At 35.6% G+C, this 18,540-nt stretch overlaps 1 protein-coding gene across 3 annotated transcripts in view; it reads left to right on the forward strand.

The window, feature by feature from the left end:
* The window catches only part of LOC106878824 (uncharacterized), a 237,021-nt gene that overhangs the window by 137,578 nt on the left and 80,903 nt on the right, over positions 1–18,540 (forward strand). For all 3 annotated transcript variants that reach the window (XM_089350842.1, XM_089350844.1, XM_089350843.1), the window contains exon 4: positions 12,386–12,460. In XM_089350842.1, coding sequence (XP_089206968.1) covers positions 12,386–12,460 — 75 coding nt within the window. The remainder of the gene's footprint in view (positions 1–12,385; positions 12,461–18,540) is intronic.

Raw genomic sequence — 18,540 nt, forward strand, 5'->3', positions numbered from 1 at the left:
AGCATATTTTAATATAGATGTGCATAAGGAGGATTAAAAAGTATTATATTTCTAACCAATATGATAATGATGTATTGGTATATTTATTTTTTTTTATATATTTTTTATATTTTTGTAAAAAACATTATTTTCATTTCCCCTTCTTCTTGAAAATTTGCCATGCAATGAAAGCCGGTTAGAAATATTTTTTAATCTTCCTTATGCACATCTATATTAAAATATGCTTTCAGTTTAGCATTCTGCCTTATTATTATTATTATTATTATTTTTTATTTTCCTATATATATATATATATATATATATATATATATATATATATATATATATAAATGGTGTGTTTGTATGTTTGTGTTGATGTCATGTGGTGATTGTAAATGAGCATTACCATCATATAAGTGACAGTGTTCATCTCTTGTCTTCCATGGTGAAATATTACTTTGCTTGGAAACAAGTGAAGGTTGGTGGCAGTAAGAGTATCTGGCTGTAGAAAATCTGCCTCATTAAATTCTGTCTGACTCATGCAAACATGGAAAAGCAGACATTAAACAGTGATGATGATATCAATACTACTTCAGTTAATTAAAATTCTATCAGTAAATGTACTGATAGACAAGTTAGTAAAATTGGTAAATGTTACTGACTGTAGTTTTCATCAGTAGCTGCAGATTGCTTTATCTCTCACAGTAGGCAGTGTCGATGAGCTGGCAAATACCAGAAACCTCGCCAAGCTGTTCTCCAATCTATTCTGTAAAGAGAAAAAAAGAGGTGGGGAAGAGGTATCTGTCTAAATAGGGGCACTAAATGTATGTTTATTTATGTGCATAAACTTATTAGCGATATACCCATGCACACACTGTCATAGTGCTTTTGTTGTTCGCTGTTGAATGATGATAATGCAATGATTACACATATAATTTTGTTGGCTTACTGTGGGTTACTTGGAGAGAGAGAAATACATATGGCACTCTTCTGATTACTCTTGGTGATATTGGAATGGTCAATCAATCAGTTTAATACTTGAAAGACTGAAGATTTAAAAGAAAATCCAAAGTAGCTTTTGCTTTTATTTTTAAGGGTGGTTCTAATGGCCATGAGCTTCATGCAATATTAAAACATACTAATGGCATTCTTAAATGCCTACTTTGCTAAGTAAACCATTTTAGTACTTTAAAGAATTGGTGTTGTAAATGTAGCATCTACTAAATGTTTGGTTTCTGTGATAGTCAAGGCTGCTGGTAGTGGTGCCATAAAAATATATTAAGATTTATTAAAACACTGGTATTCATTTGGTTAAGATGAATGACAGCTCTTGTTAGTAATGTCTTATTTTGAGTGGAAAGTTCTACTTTTACCTTACAAAATGCATCTGCCATTAAAGTTCAACCTGGGTGGATGGGGGATTAAGAGCTGTTGTAGCTTTGAATGCTGCATATGCAAATCCGAAGACTTAACATTCAACTATTTCATCCAATATTCCAACAGTTCTGTCACTTCTGTTGTTGTTATTATTATTATTATTATTATTATTATTATTATTATTATTATTAAGTTGGTGAGCCAGCAGAATCATTAGCATGCCAAGTGAAATGCTTAGCGGTATTTCCTCTGCTGCTACATTTTGAGTTCAAATTCTGCCGAGGTTGACTTTGCCTTTCATCCTTTCGGGGTCGATAAATTAAGAACCAATAAAAAACTGAGGTCAATATAATTGACTAGTCTCCTTCCCCAAAATTTCAGGCCTTGTGCCTATACTAGAAAGGATTATTATTATTATCATTAAGGCAGCAAGCTGACAGAATTGTTGGTATGCTTGGTAAAATGCTTAGCGGTATTTCATCTGTCTTCACATTCTGAGTTCAAATTCCATTGTGTTCGACTTTGACTTTCATACTTTCAGGGTCGATAAATGAGTACCAGTTGAACACTGGGGTTGATTAATCGACTCATTCCCCCCACACCACCACCACCACCACCAAAAAAAAAATGTCAGGCCTTGTGCCTATAGTAGAAAGGATTGGCCATTGCACGTGCCGCCTGGCTGGCCTTCGTGGGATTTTCGATCGAGATCATTGTCAGTGCCCCTGGACTGGCTCTTGTGCGGGTGACACATGAAATTTTTCGAGCGAGACCGTTGCCAGTGCCCCTGTTCAATGCCTTGAACTGGCTCTTGTGCGGGGCCGTCGTAGGATTCTCAAGCGAGATCGTTGCCGGCGCCCCCGGACTGGCTCATGTGCGGGTGACACATGAAATGCACCATTTTGGGCGTGGCCGTTGCCAGTGCCGCCTGGCTGGCCTTCGTGGGATTTTCGATCGAGATCGTTACCAGTGCCCCTGGACTGGCTCTTGTGCGGGTGACACATGAAATTTTTCGAGCGAGATCGTTGCCAGTGCCTTGAACTGGCTCTTGTGCGGGGCTGTCGTAGGATTCTCAAGCGAGATCATTACCGGCGCCCCCGGACTGGCTCATGTGCAGGTGATACATGAAATTTTTCAAATGAGATCGTTGCCAGTGCCCTGGGCTGGCTCTTGTGCGGGGCCGTCGTAGGATTCTTGAGTGAGATCGTTGCCGGTGCCCCCGGACTGGCTCATGTACGGTTGACACATGAAATTTTTCGAGCGAGATTGTTGCCAGTGCCTCTGGACTGGCTCATGTGCAGGCGACACAGGAAATTTTTTGAGCGAGATCGTTGTCAGTGCCCCTGGACTGGCTCTTGGGCGGGTGACACATGAAATTTTTCAAGCGAGATCGTTGCCAGTGCCTTGAACTGGCCCTTGTGCAGGGCCGTCGTAGGATTCTCTAGCGAGATCGTTGCCGGCGCCCCCGGACTGGCTCATGTGCGGGTGACACATGAAATTTTTCAAGCGAGATCTTTGCCAGTGCCCCTGGACTGGCTCATGTGCGGGCGACACATGAAATGCACCATTTTGGGCGTGGCCGTTGCCAGTGCCGTCTGGCTGGCATTCGTGGGATTTTCAATCGAGATTGTTGCCAGTGCCCCTGGACTGGCTCTTGTGGGGTGACACATGAAATTTTTCGAGCGAGATCGTTGCCAGTGCCCCTGGGCTGGCTCTTGTGCGGGGCCGTCATAGGATTCTCGAGCGCGATCGTTGCCGGCGCCCCCGGACTGGCTCATGTGCGGGTGACACATGAAATTTTTCAAGCGAGATCGTTGCCAGTGCCCCTGGACTGGCTCATGTGCGGGCGACACATGAAATGCACCATTTTGGGCGTGGCCGTTGCCAGTGCCGCCTGGCTGGCCTTCGTGGGATTTTCGATCAAGATCATTGCCAGTGCCCCTGGACTGGCTCTTGTGCGGGTGACACATGAAATGCACCATTTTGAGCGTGACCGTTGCCAGGGCTGCCTGGCTGGCCTTTGTGGATTTTCGAGTGAGATCGTTGCCAGTGCCCCTGGACTGGCTTTTGTGCGGGTGGCACATAATTGCACCATTTTGAGCGTGGCCGTTGCCAGTACCGCCTGACTGGCCTTCATGCTGGTAACACGTAAAAGCACCCACTACACTCTCTGAGTGGTTGGTGTTAGGAAGGGCATCCAACTGTAGAAACTCTGCCAAATCAGATTGGAGCCTGGTGTAGCCATCTGGTTTCACCAGTACTCAGTCAAATCGTCCAACCCATGCTAGCATGGAAAGCGGACATTAAACGAAGATGATGATGATGATGATTATTATTATTATTGCTGCCATACTGTAAAGTCATGGAAATTTGGAGCTCCGTAAGTTGAAAAAGTGTTTGTAATCTTTTTGGCCTTCTAAGGCCCTGTGTTTTCATTTTTATTGCTATCATTGCAATTCTGAGATTGTCTGGACTGCACAGATAGTATTTTTGAGTTTTAACTACTTTTGTATGTTTGTGTGTGAATGTGTGTGTGTGTATGAGTGTGAGTGTTTGTGACTCCTTGTTCTGACATCATCTGATGTTTGTAAAATGAGTGTCACTGTCATACAAGCAGTGTCATTCATTTCTAATATTCAGCGAGAACATGTCTGGCCATGAGGAAATATTATCTTGCTTGGAGACAAGTGAAGGTGACAGGAAGGGCATCCTACTGTAGAAAATCTGCCGTAAAAACTCCTTCCGACCTATGCAAGCATGGAAAAATAGGCGTTGAAATGATAGTGATGATGATCATTATTTTATATCACAGTTTGTGAACAATAACATAATTGGTTTCATGTTGCCAATTGTATTTCCAATTGTATTTCCAGTGAGGGTGACATGACAGTGCCTATGTAACTTGAGTGCAATAAAACCTCACAAGCTATTTTTCTAGAAATACACTGGTTTATTGTTGTTTTCTCTCTGATGTACATCAACAAATATACACATCATCATTATAATCAAGTTTTACATCTGCATTTCCATGGCTGGCATGGTTTGAATGGTTCCATTTCAATATGTCTTTTCACTTACTTCAGTCCTTCATCATTTCCTTTGTGAAGTCCAGCAGCCTCAGGTTAGTCTCCTCTGCTGTTACCAGCTTCAGTAAATTTCATCTATCCACCAAATTTCACTTGCAAGACATTGACCACTTTGAATTTTTGGTTGAAGACATTTGCCCAATGTACTGCATAGTAGGATCAAGCCTGAAAGCACATAGTTGCAAAGCAAGCTTCTGAATGCCACACTGCATTTTGTCCACCAATTTATCATTTCTGCCAATCCAGTGCCTAAGCGATTCTGCCAATTCACATTAATGTAGAACAGAATACTGGTGTGGGTGTTAAATCATCCACAATATATTTATAAATAAATGCATTTATAATAAAAAGGTAAAATGAAAAAAAAAGATCAGTAAAATATTCTTACTCGTTTCCATATCGGAGTGAAAACACTAAATTGTTCATATTACACACATTTTATTAAGAGTTAATATTAAATTTCCATTATTGCAAAAAACAAACAAACAAACAATAAACAAAATTATTAAAAAAAAACAATAAAAACAAGTTAGCAAAGCTAAACATAAAAATTATCCATCTATAATAGAGTTCTTTCTTATTTCTCTCTGAACATTTTTTGACAGATATTCAAGAAGCAGTGAGATTTGTCATAAACGCTAAAAACATTTAACTTAATAAGTAATGCTAGTATTGTGAATCTCTTCTTTGTGCTGGGGAAACATGAAGCATTTAAATGTGATTTATCATTTGGCCTCTCTTGAAAAAGTTAAAAAAGAAAACATACAACTACTATTGATAATAATGATTTCTTTTATTTGCTAAACAGCAGTTTCTCACTTTATGTGTGTGGGTGTGCATGTGTTCCATTGTGCAAAGAGAGAATTGATTGACATAAGCTTCCACTGATCTGAAAGATAGATTGTTTTATAGAGAGGAGATTTGTTAAAAGTGCTGACAAATTCTTTATATGAAATGTCTCATTTAGGGTTGTCAGTTTGAAATAACAAGAAATATGGTCTGCTATTTCCGATATTTGTAAATATTATTTCAATGATGGCTTTTACTTTGATAGAAGATTGTTCTTTTCACTCAAAGTGTTCAAATATTTTGCCAGAAGTATAATCTCTAAAGATATCTATCTATCTGTCTGTCTGTCTTTCAACCTGTCTATTAATCCATCTATCTATCTGTCGATCTATCTATCTGTCTGTCTGTCTGTTTGTCAATGCCATGCCATGCCCTTCTGACTTCTCTCTCTGATTCTTCCTTTCTGTCTTTCTTCATTATTGTTGATCAGGGTAAAATAGCAGTGTGGAAAAATGCTTTTGGATAACCAGCTCTAGTGTTGTGAGTTGAAATTCATTGCAGGCATTTCATTGTTTTCTTTTTATGATAGGTCTCTTTATTCTACATATTTCAGTTCCCCTGTCAGGAATAATTAGACTTGACTGTGCACCCAGTTTAGAGGTTTTGAGATCACATCCACTACAGGTGTTCTGATCTGTATTTAAGTACTACACTTTATTCTTTATTCTACATGATTTCATTTTGGTTAGCTGTCAACAGTCAGATCATTAGAAAATGTTTCCTGAGATGAATCAGCACTTAACCAGTTGGAGAATTATGTTTGTGATTAAATGTGTACATGCCTGAATTTGCTTTGCAGTCACATGGCTCCAGATTCATTTCCATTACACAGCACTTTGGCCATGTCCTCTATCATTACCTTGAGCTAACCAATATCTAGTGATTGAATTTGCTACATAGAAACTGTGTGAAATTCGATTCCAGGAGTGGGGGTGTAATGACAAGGAATGGCTGTATCAGCAGAACATTAAACAAAATACCTTATGGTATTTAGCTATACCCCTTTACGTTATCAGTTCAAAATTCACCCTGGTCAACATTGCTGTTCATCTCTTCTAAAGAGTACTAGACAAACTACTGGACAGCATGGCTGCAGTCAAATAAATAAAACCAGCAAATAAGAAAAGGGAGTTATTTATGACATTATATTTTCCTAGGCTATTTACTTCGTTTTTAGAATGTGTATTTGTAATACAAACAGTCCTCAAGATTTGTCCATTTGACTTTGTTTAATCCTTGAAGTTTGAAAAGTATGGAGAATAAAAATCTCAAAAGCTGTCTGTACACATACACAAAATGAACTAGTAGAAACAAAAATTGAATGAATGGATTTTGGGGCTTGCTTGTATTTATATCTACATTGTATTTCAATCAAATATACTGGGTTTGTTTTTAATTGGAATAAACAAATAACATTATCTATCTCCCAGTTTTAATACCACAACATGGTATCTTGGATACCTTTATGGAAGTTCATTCTGTTGTGTGTGATCAGGTTAGGTCTCTGGTATCAAGACACCTTCTCTACCTTCCACCAAACTCAAGAGGCCCTGTAAAGAGCTATGGTCACTTATTCTTCTGACTTAAAAAAGAAAAAACCTCGAAGTACTAAAATTATAAACCATTAAGTTTTTGGCTAAGTTTCTGTGTTTAGACATTGATCCTCCTGTGTAGGTAAACTTAGATCATCCACTTATGTTGCTTTATATTCTAAGTTGAAGTCCAGTTATGATCAACTTTGTCTTTCCATCCTTCTAGGATCATTAAAATAAGTGTCAGTGAAGCACTGGGGTACATTTTATTAACTAGATATTCTCCCCACCACTGCTGCAGGTCTTGTGGCTATGTTAATTTGAATAGCAATGATAATTATTATTATCATTAGCACAGCAGAGAATGGTGGACTGGCAAAATCATTAGGCCATTAGACAAAATGTCTTGCAGTATCTCTTCTATGGCTGTATGGTTAAAAATTTCATCTAGATGCTGGCACTGTGGTTAATGAATTTGCTTTGGAACTGTTTGGTTACGTTTGGTCCCACTCTGTGGACACTATCAACTGGTGTCCTGTGCTGCAGTTGTGGGTCTATCAATACCTTGTCAATGAAATTGGTAAACAGAAACTGAAGAAATCTGTTATCTGTGCCTGTGAATTCATATTTTCCCTTGTCGTTGTGTGTTCACTAATTGGAAACAAATGCCTCAGTGTTCATGCAGACAATGTTGTTTGTTCCTGGCTCTCTGTGTTACTAGGCCTGGGCTGTTCTTTGCTCACTAGACTGGAGGATTATTACCTTACTTGGAAACAAGTGGAGATTGGCACCAGGAAGGGTATCCAGCCATAAAAAACTCTGATCCAGTATAGTCTTGCCTGACCCATGCAAGTATGGAAAAGTAGATGTTAAAATAATAATGATGGCCTGGCCTTTTATCCTTCTGGAATCAGCTAAATAAAATACCAGTCAATTTAATTGATTAACTGCTACCCCAAATTTCTAGCCATGACCCTATTTTAGAAACTATTAAGGCATTAGGTAACAGAAACAATAAAATATTTGGACTAAAATTCCTGCAGTATTTTATCATGTTTATTTATGGTCAGAGTTCAGATATTATTAGTGTCAAAATATCTTTCATCTCCTTGGGGCAACATTAAGTGATAAATATTAATGATACATTGTAAGTTGATCCAAATGACCAAACTTATCACTTCCAACTTGTGGCCTAATGTCAGTGTCAGATATCATTGTTGTTACTATTGTTATTGTCAGATAAAGGATTTATAGAATCAATAGAGTTTGAGCCAACAAAATGATTTGTGCTGTTTAGTTATAGCATTTTACATTATGTGATCACATCGTGTCAGAATTGACTTTAGTTTTTCTCATCAATAGAATAAATACCACTCAAGTACTACAGTCAATATAATCAGTTATGATTCCTCCCCTATGCAGACATCCACACTAACTTGAGGCATTGTGTCTATCTTACGTTTGGTTGCAGACATAGTTGTATATTTAAGAAGTTTGCTTTGCGATCACATGCTTCCAGGTTCTATTCTTCAGCACCTTAAAGAAGTATCTTTTTTTAAAACTTTGGCTTGATCTGAAACTTTAGAATTTGTTGAGATATTTAAAAAAAGAAAGATCCATCATGCATATGTGTGGCATTGCATGCTACTTGTAAACAAACAATGACATACAAGTGATGATCTTTGTCTGCAAGTTTCCATGAAAACATGCCTGGACTCAGGGAAAATATTGCCTTGCTTGGCAACAGGTGAGGGTTGACAATAGGAATAGTGCTCAGCTGTAGAAAATCTGCCTCAACAAATATCATCTGACACATGCAAGCACAGAAAAATAGGCATTAAAATAGCAACCCTGATAGCAGGAGCTGCTACTTCAGTTGAAAATAAAGAAATTAAGAAAAGACTACCCAACCATTCTCATTGCCCTTTCTACTTATATCTAACCGCTAAATACAACACACTTTTCATTACATTGGTGATAAGCTTAATTAAATTTCTAATTTTTATTTATGTTTGTGCCACATTTTATTATCTGTGTCTAATTCTAAAAACACACAAAAACAAAGCAAAAGAAACAGTGTTTAAAGTTAGCCATTTTTCCCCCATGTATATGCATCTTGCTAGCAGTCACTGGTTTATTATGTTTTATATGGCTGTTATGGCGAGATAGCTGGATAGGCAGAAGAAAGAGTGGTTAGCAACATTAGATTAATGTGATAATTGAAGAAATAATTAACCCTTAGTGCACACTAATTTTCACATAGTACTTTCCTTAATAACAAGTGATTAGGTTCTTTCCCATTACATGACACATTGGGACAAGATTTGTGTTGGCCCAAGCAAATTTGAGTAGAACTTGGTTGAGTAAATTTGAGTTGAAGAAAACTGTCAGGCTTCTCTCTGAAATAAAAAAAAAAATCACAGCTCCTTTGAATTTTAAGAGACTATCACACTCACCCACTCAAAAGTGGCTTTATTTCATTGTACCAAATTCTTCTCGGAGGTCCTGGCTGCAGCAACATAAAGAGAGAATAACATAAATTATGTACCAGTTTTTAGATAGTACAAACAATTACATTGTGTTTATATAGTTATCTGTATGTGTTTGTGTGTGTTTGTGTGTCTATATTTCTCTTTCCATATTCCCCTTTCACTGAACACACTTGATCTGAACTTCATGCCCTCATCTACAATAATAGTTTAACCCAGTTAGAGAGTTATTGAGTGCTTCCCTTAGGTATACTGTGTATGTTTTTTTAAAGTACCAAAGAATGTAGATTTGAACTGAAACCTTCTCCAACCGCATTTTTTTTTTCTTTTTTCTTTTTCTTTATAAATAAATACAATACATACAACAGAATGTATAATAAACAAAGAATACAAGACTATATCTGAAAACTTCACTAAAAAAATATGGCCTTTTCATTTTGATTTTGTTACTATTTTGAGCCACTCAATACACAAGCAAATGAGGAAGCCTCACAATTTGTTAGAAATAACAACCAAATCTCCATAAAATAATTCTTTCTTGTCTTAAAAAAGATAAAGAACAGCTTGGATGATGTGGTCTTGGAGTTTGTTATGTTTGGATAAAAATAGTATGGTCACAGCTGAAGCATTTTTGTTTATAGATTCACTTACAGAGGTTGATCTGGAGAATAAATGACAGCAACAGCTCAGTGTGAGAAGAGCAGCACTGCACCTGTGATCCTTTTTATTATTTGGGGGCCTCCTGTTGAGGGGAAGTTATCTTTGAACAGAAGCCATGGCTTGAATGTGTGCAACAAAGTGTACTCCTTTGTAAATGCACCGATGGATCAGAGAGCCATGTTAAATCAGGAGATGGCTTAAGTCCACTATCCAAAAGTTGGAAGTTTATTACTGAGATTTTTGGATATCATGTTGGCAGACAACAGTGGCAGTGATTACTACAAACACTACCACCAGCACCAGCACAACCCTTGTGTGCAATCATCATATTTATTTGCCACAGGAGTGGCAAATTGGCAGAGTTATAAGAATACCAGGCCAGAAGCAAAGATTCTTTGCATGCTGGATTCAAATCCTGCCATGAGCTACTTAGGTGGACGTCTTGGCTTTTCGCTAGGTTTAACACCATTCCCTGGCACCTTGGGTGCATTTAGCAAAGCTTACCCTGTTGCATGTATTCAGGCCAAATTTCTAGTTCTAGGATACCTTCCTCTTACCAGTTATAATGAATCATAGGCACTGCCTTCTGATTCAAGGATAGAATTCTATCCTTGGTGAAAGGATAGAAAAAGTTTTTTGAATAGACATGGTCGTGTGAGTTAGAAACTCATTATACAACCATGTGCTTTCAGGTTTTATCCCATTGCATCGTACCTTGTGGAAATGTTTTCTACTATAGCCTCAGGCTAACCAATTCCTTGTGAATGAATTTGGTTGAAGGAAAAAGTGTGGAAGCCTGTTGTATATGTGTGTTTTCATGTCTATATTTGTACCCCACGCCAGTGTTGATTTGTTTATGTCTCTGAAGCTTAGCAGTTCAGCAAAAGAGACAATAGAATAAGTGCGAAACTTTAAAAAAACTAAATACTGATATTGATTTGTTAGACTAAAAACAAAAACCGTTCAAGATGGTGCCCCAGACTGACCCCAGTCCACTGACGGAAACAAGTCAAAAAGATATAAATGAATGCAATATACAGCATTGATTATAAAACTAACATTATTATCACTTCTACTATCTATCACAGCCACCGATAATATGTTTATTTGCCACTGGGGTGACTCACAATATTACTACAAGCAAGTCACTTGACCTGCCAGAAATAGCAGCAAAATGTCTTTCAAACTGCTCTGTACATTTTATAATAAAAAAAAGATATAATGATAAGGTATATAATTAAATGTTTACACAGATTTCCACATATGTAGTAGATTAATTTTTAGGTGTGAAAATGCTTATTTTACCCGAGAAATAATTAAAATCTCAAAAAATATAAATACCTATCAGCCACAGAAACCTTTGATATACTGAGGAATCCGTGATATGAATTTACATATATTAGCCAGAAAAATTGATGTATTGAGTGCAGTATGGTGAGGGATTTCTGTATTAATAATAATCTATATACATACATGCACACATGCATTTATGTGTGTTTTAAATATTGTGGGAGCTAGGTCTGGACCATATGCTGGTTCCTGGAGTTTATTCCAGGTCATTTGAGCTGTATGAGGTCTTGCATTGTCTCACTGCAGAAAAGCTCTCTTTCTCTTAACCAATGCTGGATATTTTCGCCACAGAATGGCATACATCCACTCCAGCTTAACCAATGTTTGCACATGTTACAATTGCAAAAAAATATTTCCTTTAGATTATTACTTGTTCCAATCCATGACTCACTGCCTGTGAGTCATGGATTAAGATTCTTCACCTGGAAGGACAAGAACTGGTATTAGTATGAGATCAAAGAACTGGCAGAAAGGTGGCTTCAGATGGTGCAACACGGTGGCCTCTACTTTGAATGCCTGGCTGCTTTTGTTTGTAACTTGAGAAATAAAGCAAATAAGTTGCCAAAATATTGCAAAACTTTTGACTCTACCACAATTTATTTAAATAAATAGCAATACTATTACTAAATATAACAAAAATTAATATAAATAACAATGTACATACACACACACACACACACACACACACACACACACACACACACACACACACACACACACACACTTATATATGTTTTAAATAACTACCATTGACTCTACCACAATCTATTTAATTATAGTTACCACTAAAAACAGACATAGCAACAAAATAAATTGTCATTTTTCATAGACTTTTTATTTTCCAAATTAAAGCATAGCTTAAATTTCAGACTCCATTAGAAATTAATTGAATAATAATTCATCTCTTTTCACAGTTTGAATTATAAAGAAAAGAATAATTTAATTAGTTTTGTTTCATCTTTTGTTAGTTTGTCTTTTGTAGTTTTTTTTTTAGTTGAACAACAGAAGTATGTTTCTTATGATGATTTTTTAATATTTTTTCTTTTCTTTTTAACTTTTTCAGATGTGTCATGGTGTTTGTTTTTACATTTTTCATGTGTCATATCCTAGCTATTTATTCAATATTTCCATTAATATGGTAAGTTTTACTTTTTTTTACTTGTTATTTTAATTTTGCTTAATTAATACATAAACAAATATATATATTTTCCAAAAGGTATGTGTGTGTGTATGTATGCTTGTATAAGTGTTCGTGTATGTATGCTTACGGTGCATGTGTGCTGTGTGATATATATACTATCTTTATCATTTATCTTTTGCTTGTTTCTGTCATTGGACTGTGGCTATGCTGGAGTACCATCTTCAAGGGGTTAGACAAACATATTGATCCCAGTACTTTTTGTTTTAAGTTTGGTACTTATTCAAGCAGTTTTGTTTGCCAAACTGCTAAATTATAAGGACAGAAACAAACTAACACCAGTTGTCAAGTGGTGGTGGGAGATATGCACACACACTCACACACATTTTTTTATGCTCTTATTTCAGTCATTAGACTGTATCCACACACACACATGCACAATGGGCTTTCTGGCTAGCAAATTCATTTGCAAGGCATTTGTTGACTAGGAGTTTTTGTATAAGACATTTGCCCAAAGTGCCACATGGTGGGACTGAACTTGATATCTTATAGTCGCAAAGCAAGCTTTTTAACCACAGAGCAATATGTATGTGTACGCAAGCACAGTTGTGTGGTTGAGAGATCCTATTGAGATGAGTCTTCAGTACAAATAGAGTTTCTGTTTCACTTACATTTACTTTTCTCTTTTGCAATCTCTGGTCATTATCCAAAGGACATGTATAAACACCAAAAATATGAAAGATGTGGCTTCCAATGAGGAATGAGTCAAATTGTGACAATTCAGTCAACCCATGCTAGCACAGAAAGTAGATGTCATTCTTGATCCTACACCCTGACATTCTTGACTCTGCACTCTGACATTCTTGATTCATGCCTCTATACTCATGACTCAGCACCTTGATATTGTCAACAATCCATGTAAGACCTAGTTCCGATGTAGCACTCTATTGACAAACATTTTAATGGGCACATGAAATAAGAGGTAGATGCTGTTTCAACTATACTTTGGCAAACTCAAGTGGTTTTGAGCAGCTGAACTTGATGAGTTAGAATCTACACATACTACAACAGGCTGCAACACATTACTTAGTACCCTTACATGTTTATGAGCTTAATTCTTATCAAATCTGTTGCCTGTGTGTTTCAATTAATTATAAAAATTTTTAGAATTTGCAAAGGTTTAGTAAAATAACTGATATTGTAATTATCAAGCTGGTGTTTTGTAATGTAACTTAACAGAAATATTCTTACATAAATTAATGATGTGTGGTTTTAATTTCACTATGAACATTTTAAAACAGATTTTGTTGTGTCTGGGGAGAGTCATACTGCCTTAATATCTAACACACTCACCAGTTCAATTTCCACTCGTTTATTTTGGAAAAGAAAAAGTATAAATAATAGATGAGTGTAAATTGAACCGGTGAGTGTGTTAGATATTAAGGCAGTATTTTAAAACAAGTTTGCTATTACTAGAATAATATAACAAGAGTCAGTTTCAAGTAAGTTGGTTTATCAAAAAGCTCTTTAACCCTTTTGATACAAACCCACCTGGACTGCACATAGTCATGTGGTACAAACTTTAGTTTAAAGTTATCTATAGTAAAGCTTTCCATTAAAATTGCATGCTAGATTATATTCCAAATACCAGCTTAACCCTTCAGCATTCAGATTATTTTGTGAAATGTAATGCTTATTTATTCACATTTAAAAAATTTAATAATGTATTAGTTTGTAGTTTCAAGATTTCAAAAATGTGATTGTTTATCTTCTAGAATGACATTACAAGGTAAGTGTGAGAGGCCAGATCTGACCAGTTTGAACATAAAATAGGCAGAATATTTGGGCTGGATGTGGCTGGTTTAAATGCTACAGTGTTAATAATGACAAAGTTATTTTCATTAATTTTGAAATTAACTGAAATGAAGACATTGTATTTCAGCTGAAATATGGTTGCAAAAAGGCTAATGACTTGAAACTTCATTTTGTTTTGCTCTGTGTATGTGTATATACAGGTAACCTGTATCCTGGTTAAAGTGTTGGTAATATACGCATGTAGCCATCTAGTTGATAATAGCTGAAACTATTGTAGTAGTGATGGAAGAAGCAAAGGTAGTGATTTATTCCTCATCAGAAGTCAAAGAGTTAGAGAGTGTTAATGAAATACAATTTTCTTGGATTAGTCTAGTCAGAGTAACTTTCCTGTGAATTCAATTTATGATAGTTATGAGGTATATCTTAATTAAGTAGAATAATATTTCCTTTCACTTTGGTATAGGGTGTGGTGGAGTGAGAAAAACGGATGTAAGACTTGGATAGTGATGAAATTATTTCCTTCATTACAATTAGCATTAGCATTTAATTCTGGCCTTGTTGACATGAGACTGTTGATAATAGGAAAACCTATCATAAATCATACAGGAAGGGTTATTTTTCTTAGTTTTATCATATCTGAAATGAATATTTTCAATGCATCTGATAATATTAACTGTCTTATGTATGGGTGCTTAATTAAAGTTTAGATAACATGTATTTTATGGATTTTTCTTCTTTTTTCAGTTTTGAAATTATTAAAAATAATTTTATTGAGTACTGGGTTAAACTAGTGTGTGTGTGTGTGTGTCTACATATATATTCTTTTACTTGTTTCAGTCATTTGACTGCAGCCATGCTGGAGCACTGATATATATATATATATATATATATATATATATATATATATATATGTGTGTGTGTGTATAGGAGATGTACTTGCATAGCAAGCAACCTGATCTGAGATCGTGTGCTGGAACGAAATTAATTGCAGCATGGAAGGTGTTTATAAGCCATTTAAGAAACACAAAAACCATTAGATTCACTTCAACATTTAAATTTAATTTGCCAAAATATTTTTGTCGCTTTGAGACCGCGACCTGTTCGCTGACAAAATTCCGTGCTGCATCATATATATATATATATATACTTATCATTATAATCTAATGTCCACTATTCCATGTATGCATGAGTTAGGCGGAATTTGTTAAGACTGACTTTTTTATGGTTGGATGCCCTTCCTTTCCCAGCAGGATCCTTCTATCTACTACATATTACTAATATTTTATTTAAACAACCGAAGAGAAATAACCCATGCCACCTGCAGACTTTAGCAAAGAGATCAATATTTGATTCTCACGATCAGCCAATCCAATTCTGCATTTCACTACTCACAGTTTTGAACTGCTAAACATTATTATTGCACTTCCTTAATTTGAATCTTAAACATTAAAGACTTCATTCATACATTTCTATACATACATACTTTTTTGAATGCCTATTACTCCGATAATTCTGCACTTTTACAGTTACACTTTTTCCATGATGGTAGATAAATTTTTTTATTCCACAACGTATTTGTAGTGGCTTCATGCAGGCATAGTGTGGATTCCATCCTTGATTGCCAAATTTCAATTAACACTTCAATGGTGCTTTTCTCACGGTAAAACAATAGTTTTTCTGTGAATGGCAGCAGTTATACATTTCCCAGATGCCTTCGCTAAGCAGAATAAATGTCTTTGCCTCTCACCAACCTCCGACAATCTTTCTTGCCAACCTCCAAAGACCTCTCTTACCAACCTCCAACAATTTCTCCCTCCTCCAGCTGACAGTTTTTTGTACTTTATCGTGACGGAAAATACACCTTTTGTGGCAGTTATAACGAAATTGCTTTCTTATAGCAGAGTAATAAGGCATTTCAATAGAACATCTTTACTCCCTAGGAATTACCAGGTACACCAGCTAGTATATACATAAATATATGTGTGTGTGTGTGTAATACACACACACACATGCATACATTCATACATACATATATGTGCATATATATATATATATATATATATATATATATACACATACACATATATGCATGCATTCATACATATATATACATGCATACACACACACACACACACACACACACACACACACACACACACCAAAGTTGGGTGTGGTTACCGAGGCACATTTATGCATTACAAACAAAACAAACCATTGGTGCAAATTACCCAGTCAAGGAAGAAAAAGAAATAGAAAAATGTGATCCTGTAACCACACCCGACTCGATATATGTATAAGTTCTAGATAATTCAAGTTCTTTCAACAAATTACTTTTATATGTAATTTTGTGAGTCCAAGTTGACATATGTCATTCCAAAAGCACTTGGAGAGTAATCAATAGTTGCATATTATTGTATAATATGGCAAGATTGATGAGATCGAATTCAAATGAAGCAATTGTAAATCTTCATATTAAAAAGACTTGCTCACTCCATTCCACTACTTTGTAATTATGAAATACTCTATAAATATTTATAGATTTAAGACATTTGTTTGACACAACATACAATCTCCAGATTACTGTCTTGTCTGATAGCCAATACCCATTGATGTGCTTAATATGCTAAACTCCAGGGATGTACCTCTACTTTGAAAAGGTACAGCCCTGTCAAGTATTGATTTTGTGTCAGTGTGGATGCCACTAAATGCACTCATGATACAAAATGTGTGTGTTAAATTGCATGACAGATTAAATCTACCACTCAACTTGACCATGGCAGAATTTGAACTCAGAATGCAAAGAGCCAAAAGAAGTATCACAAGGTATCTTGTCATTTTTACAGTTCCATCAAACCACTGTCCTGAAAGGTAATTTTTTTTATCACCTTTCCTCTCAAGAAAAATGATGAAATGCAAAGTTGGCAGGACAAGATTTGAACTCAGAGTGTAGAGAATCAAAATAATATCTCTAGGCATTTTGTCTAATGGTCTACCAATTTGCCAGTTGTACTAAAGTGTTGATGTTTAAATCAAAAACTCCTTCAAAATCTTGTTACATTTTCAATGGTATCATGAGATTTCTGTTGGTAAATATATCTATATATAAATAAGCCAACAAGGGAGCTTTTGACCCACTAGAAATAGCGACCAAATTTTCCTCAATTCACATCCTAGCAAAAATAATGATTTATTTTTTCTAGCTTATCTTCACATTTTGATAATGACGGTATCTATGGATTATCATCATCTTATTAGTTAATAGTTACATTTAAATAATTTAAGTAATATGTTTGATAATGGAAATATTACATTCTGGCCCTCCATACTGAAAGTTGTGCTAAACATTTAATATATTATTGCTACCATAAACTATAACATTATTATAGTGATCTTACTTCTTCACTGCACATCAGTTAACTTGGACAATAGATACAACTAACTTACTTCTGGTCATGCCATCCCAAATAAGATAACACACTTAACTGTGAAAATATGGGTTAGTGCTTGAGTTCTTATGTATGATGTACACTCCACTCTTAATATTTAGGTTTAAAAATCGAGAAAAAATGCATTGATAAATGTAAATGCATAAAGAGCTTATACTGACCAACACCAAGCACTTCAGCAACTGAAAAATAGTGTTCCACAAGAAAGTGGAGTATTGGAACCAGATATATTATATTATGTAGTGGAACACTAGAAAGTAAATCCCTTCAAAGTAATTTCCAAGATTCAAAGTAACTATATTTAAAGGGAGAATATCTTTACCCTTTTATGTTAAAAAAAAGTTCTTTAAGTTTTAAAAAAGAAAAATTTCAAAAATAAACCATTCTGTATTATCAGGATAAAAGTTGCAGTTGAAGATTGGTCTTTGTCACAATGCTATTTATTCACAACGGTCATTAAGTTAGTATCATGTTTAGTCCAAGGAACATTACACATTTAATTATAAGTAATTTATGTGGTGAAGGAAAGACAGTTTTAGCTCATTAACAATTATCATTTTAATCATTCTGCCAATTTTACCACTCTGAGCATGTTTCAGTCTTATTAGAACTCCTCAGCAAAACATCAATTTCATTGTTCTTGCTGAAATAGAACTGGGAGATTTGAGAAACAGATGTTCAATATTGTACACCAAACACACTCCCTTTTTAAATCCTCTGAGTTTAATTTTATACCTATCCCTCCACAGTAACACAATTCTCATCATTACTTCATCAAGTTCGCTGAAGTTGATTCTATACTTAAGAGGTCTAGCAAGA

Source organism: Octopus bimaculoides, chromosome 4, assembly GCF_046866305.1.
Source record: "Octopus bimaculoides isolate indiv1 chromosome 4, ASM4686630v1, whole genome shotgun sequence".
Taxonomy (NCBI): Eukaryota; Metazoa; Mollusca; class Cephalopoda; order Octopoda; family Octopodidae; genus Octopus; species Octopus bimaculoides.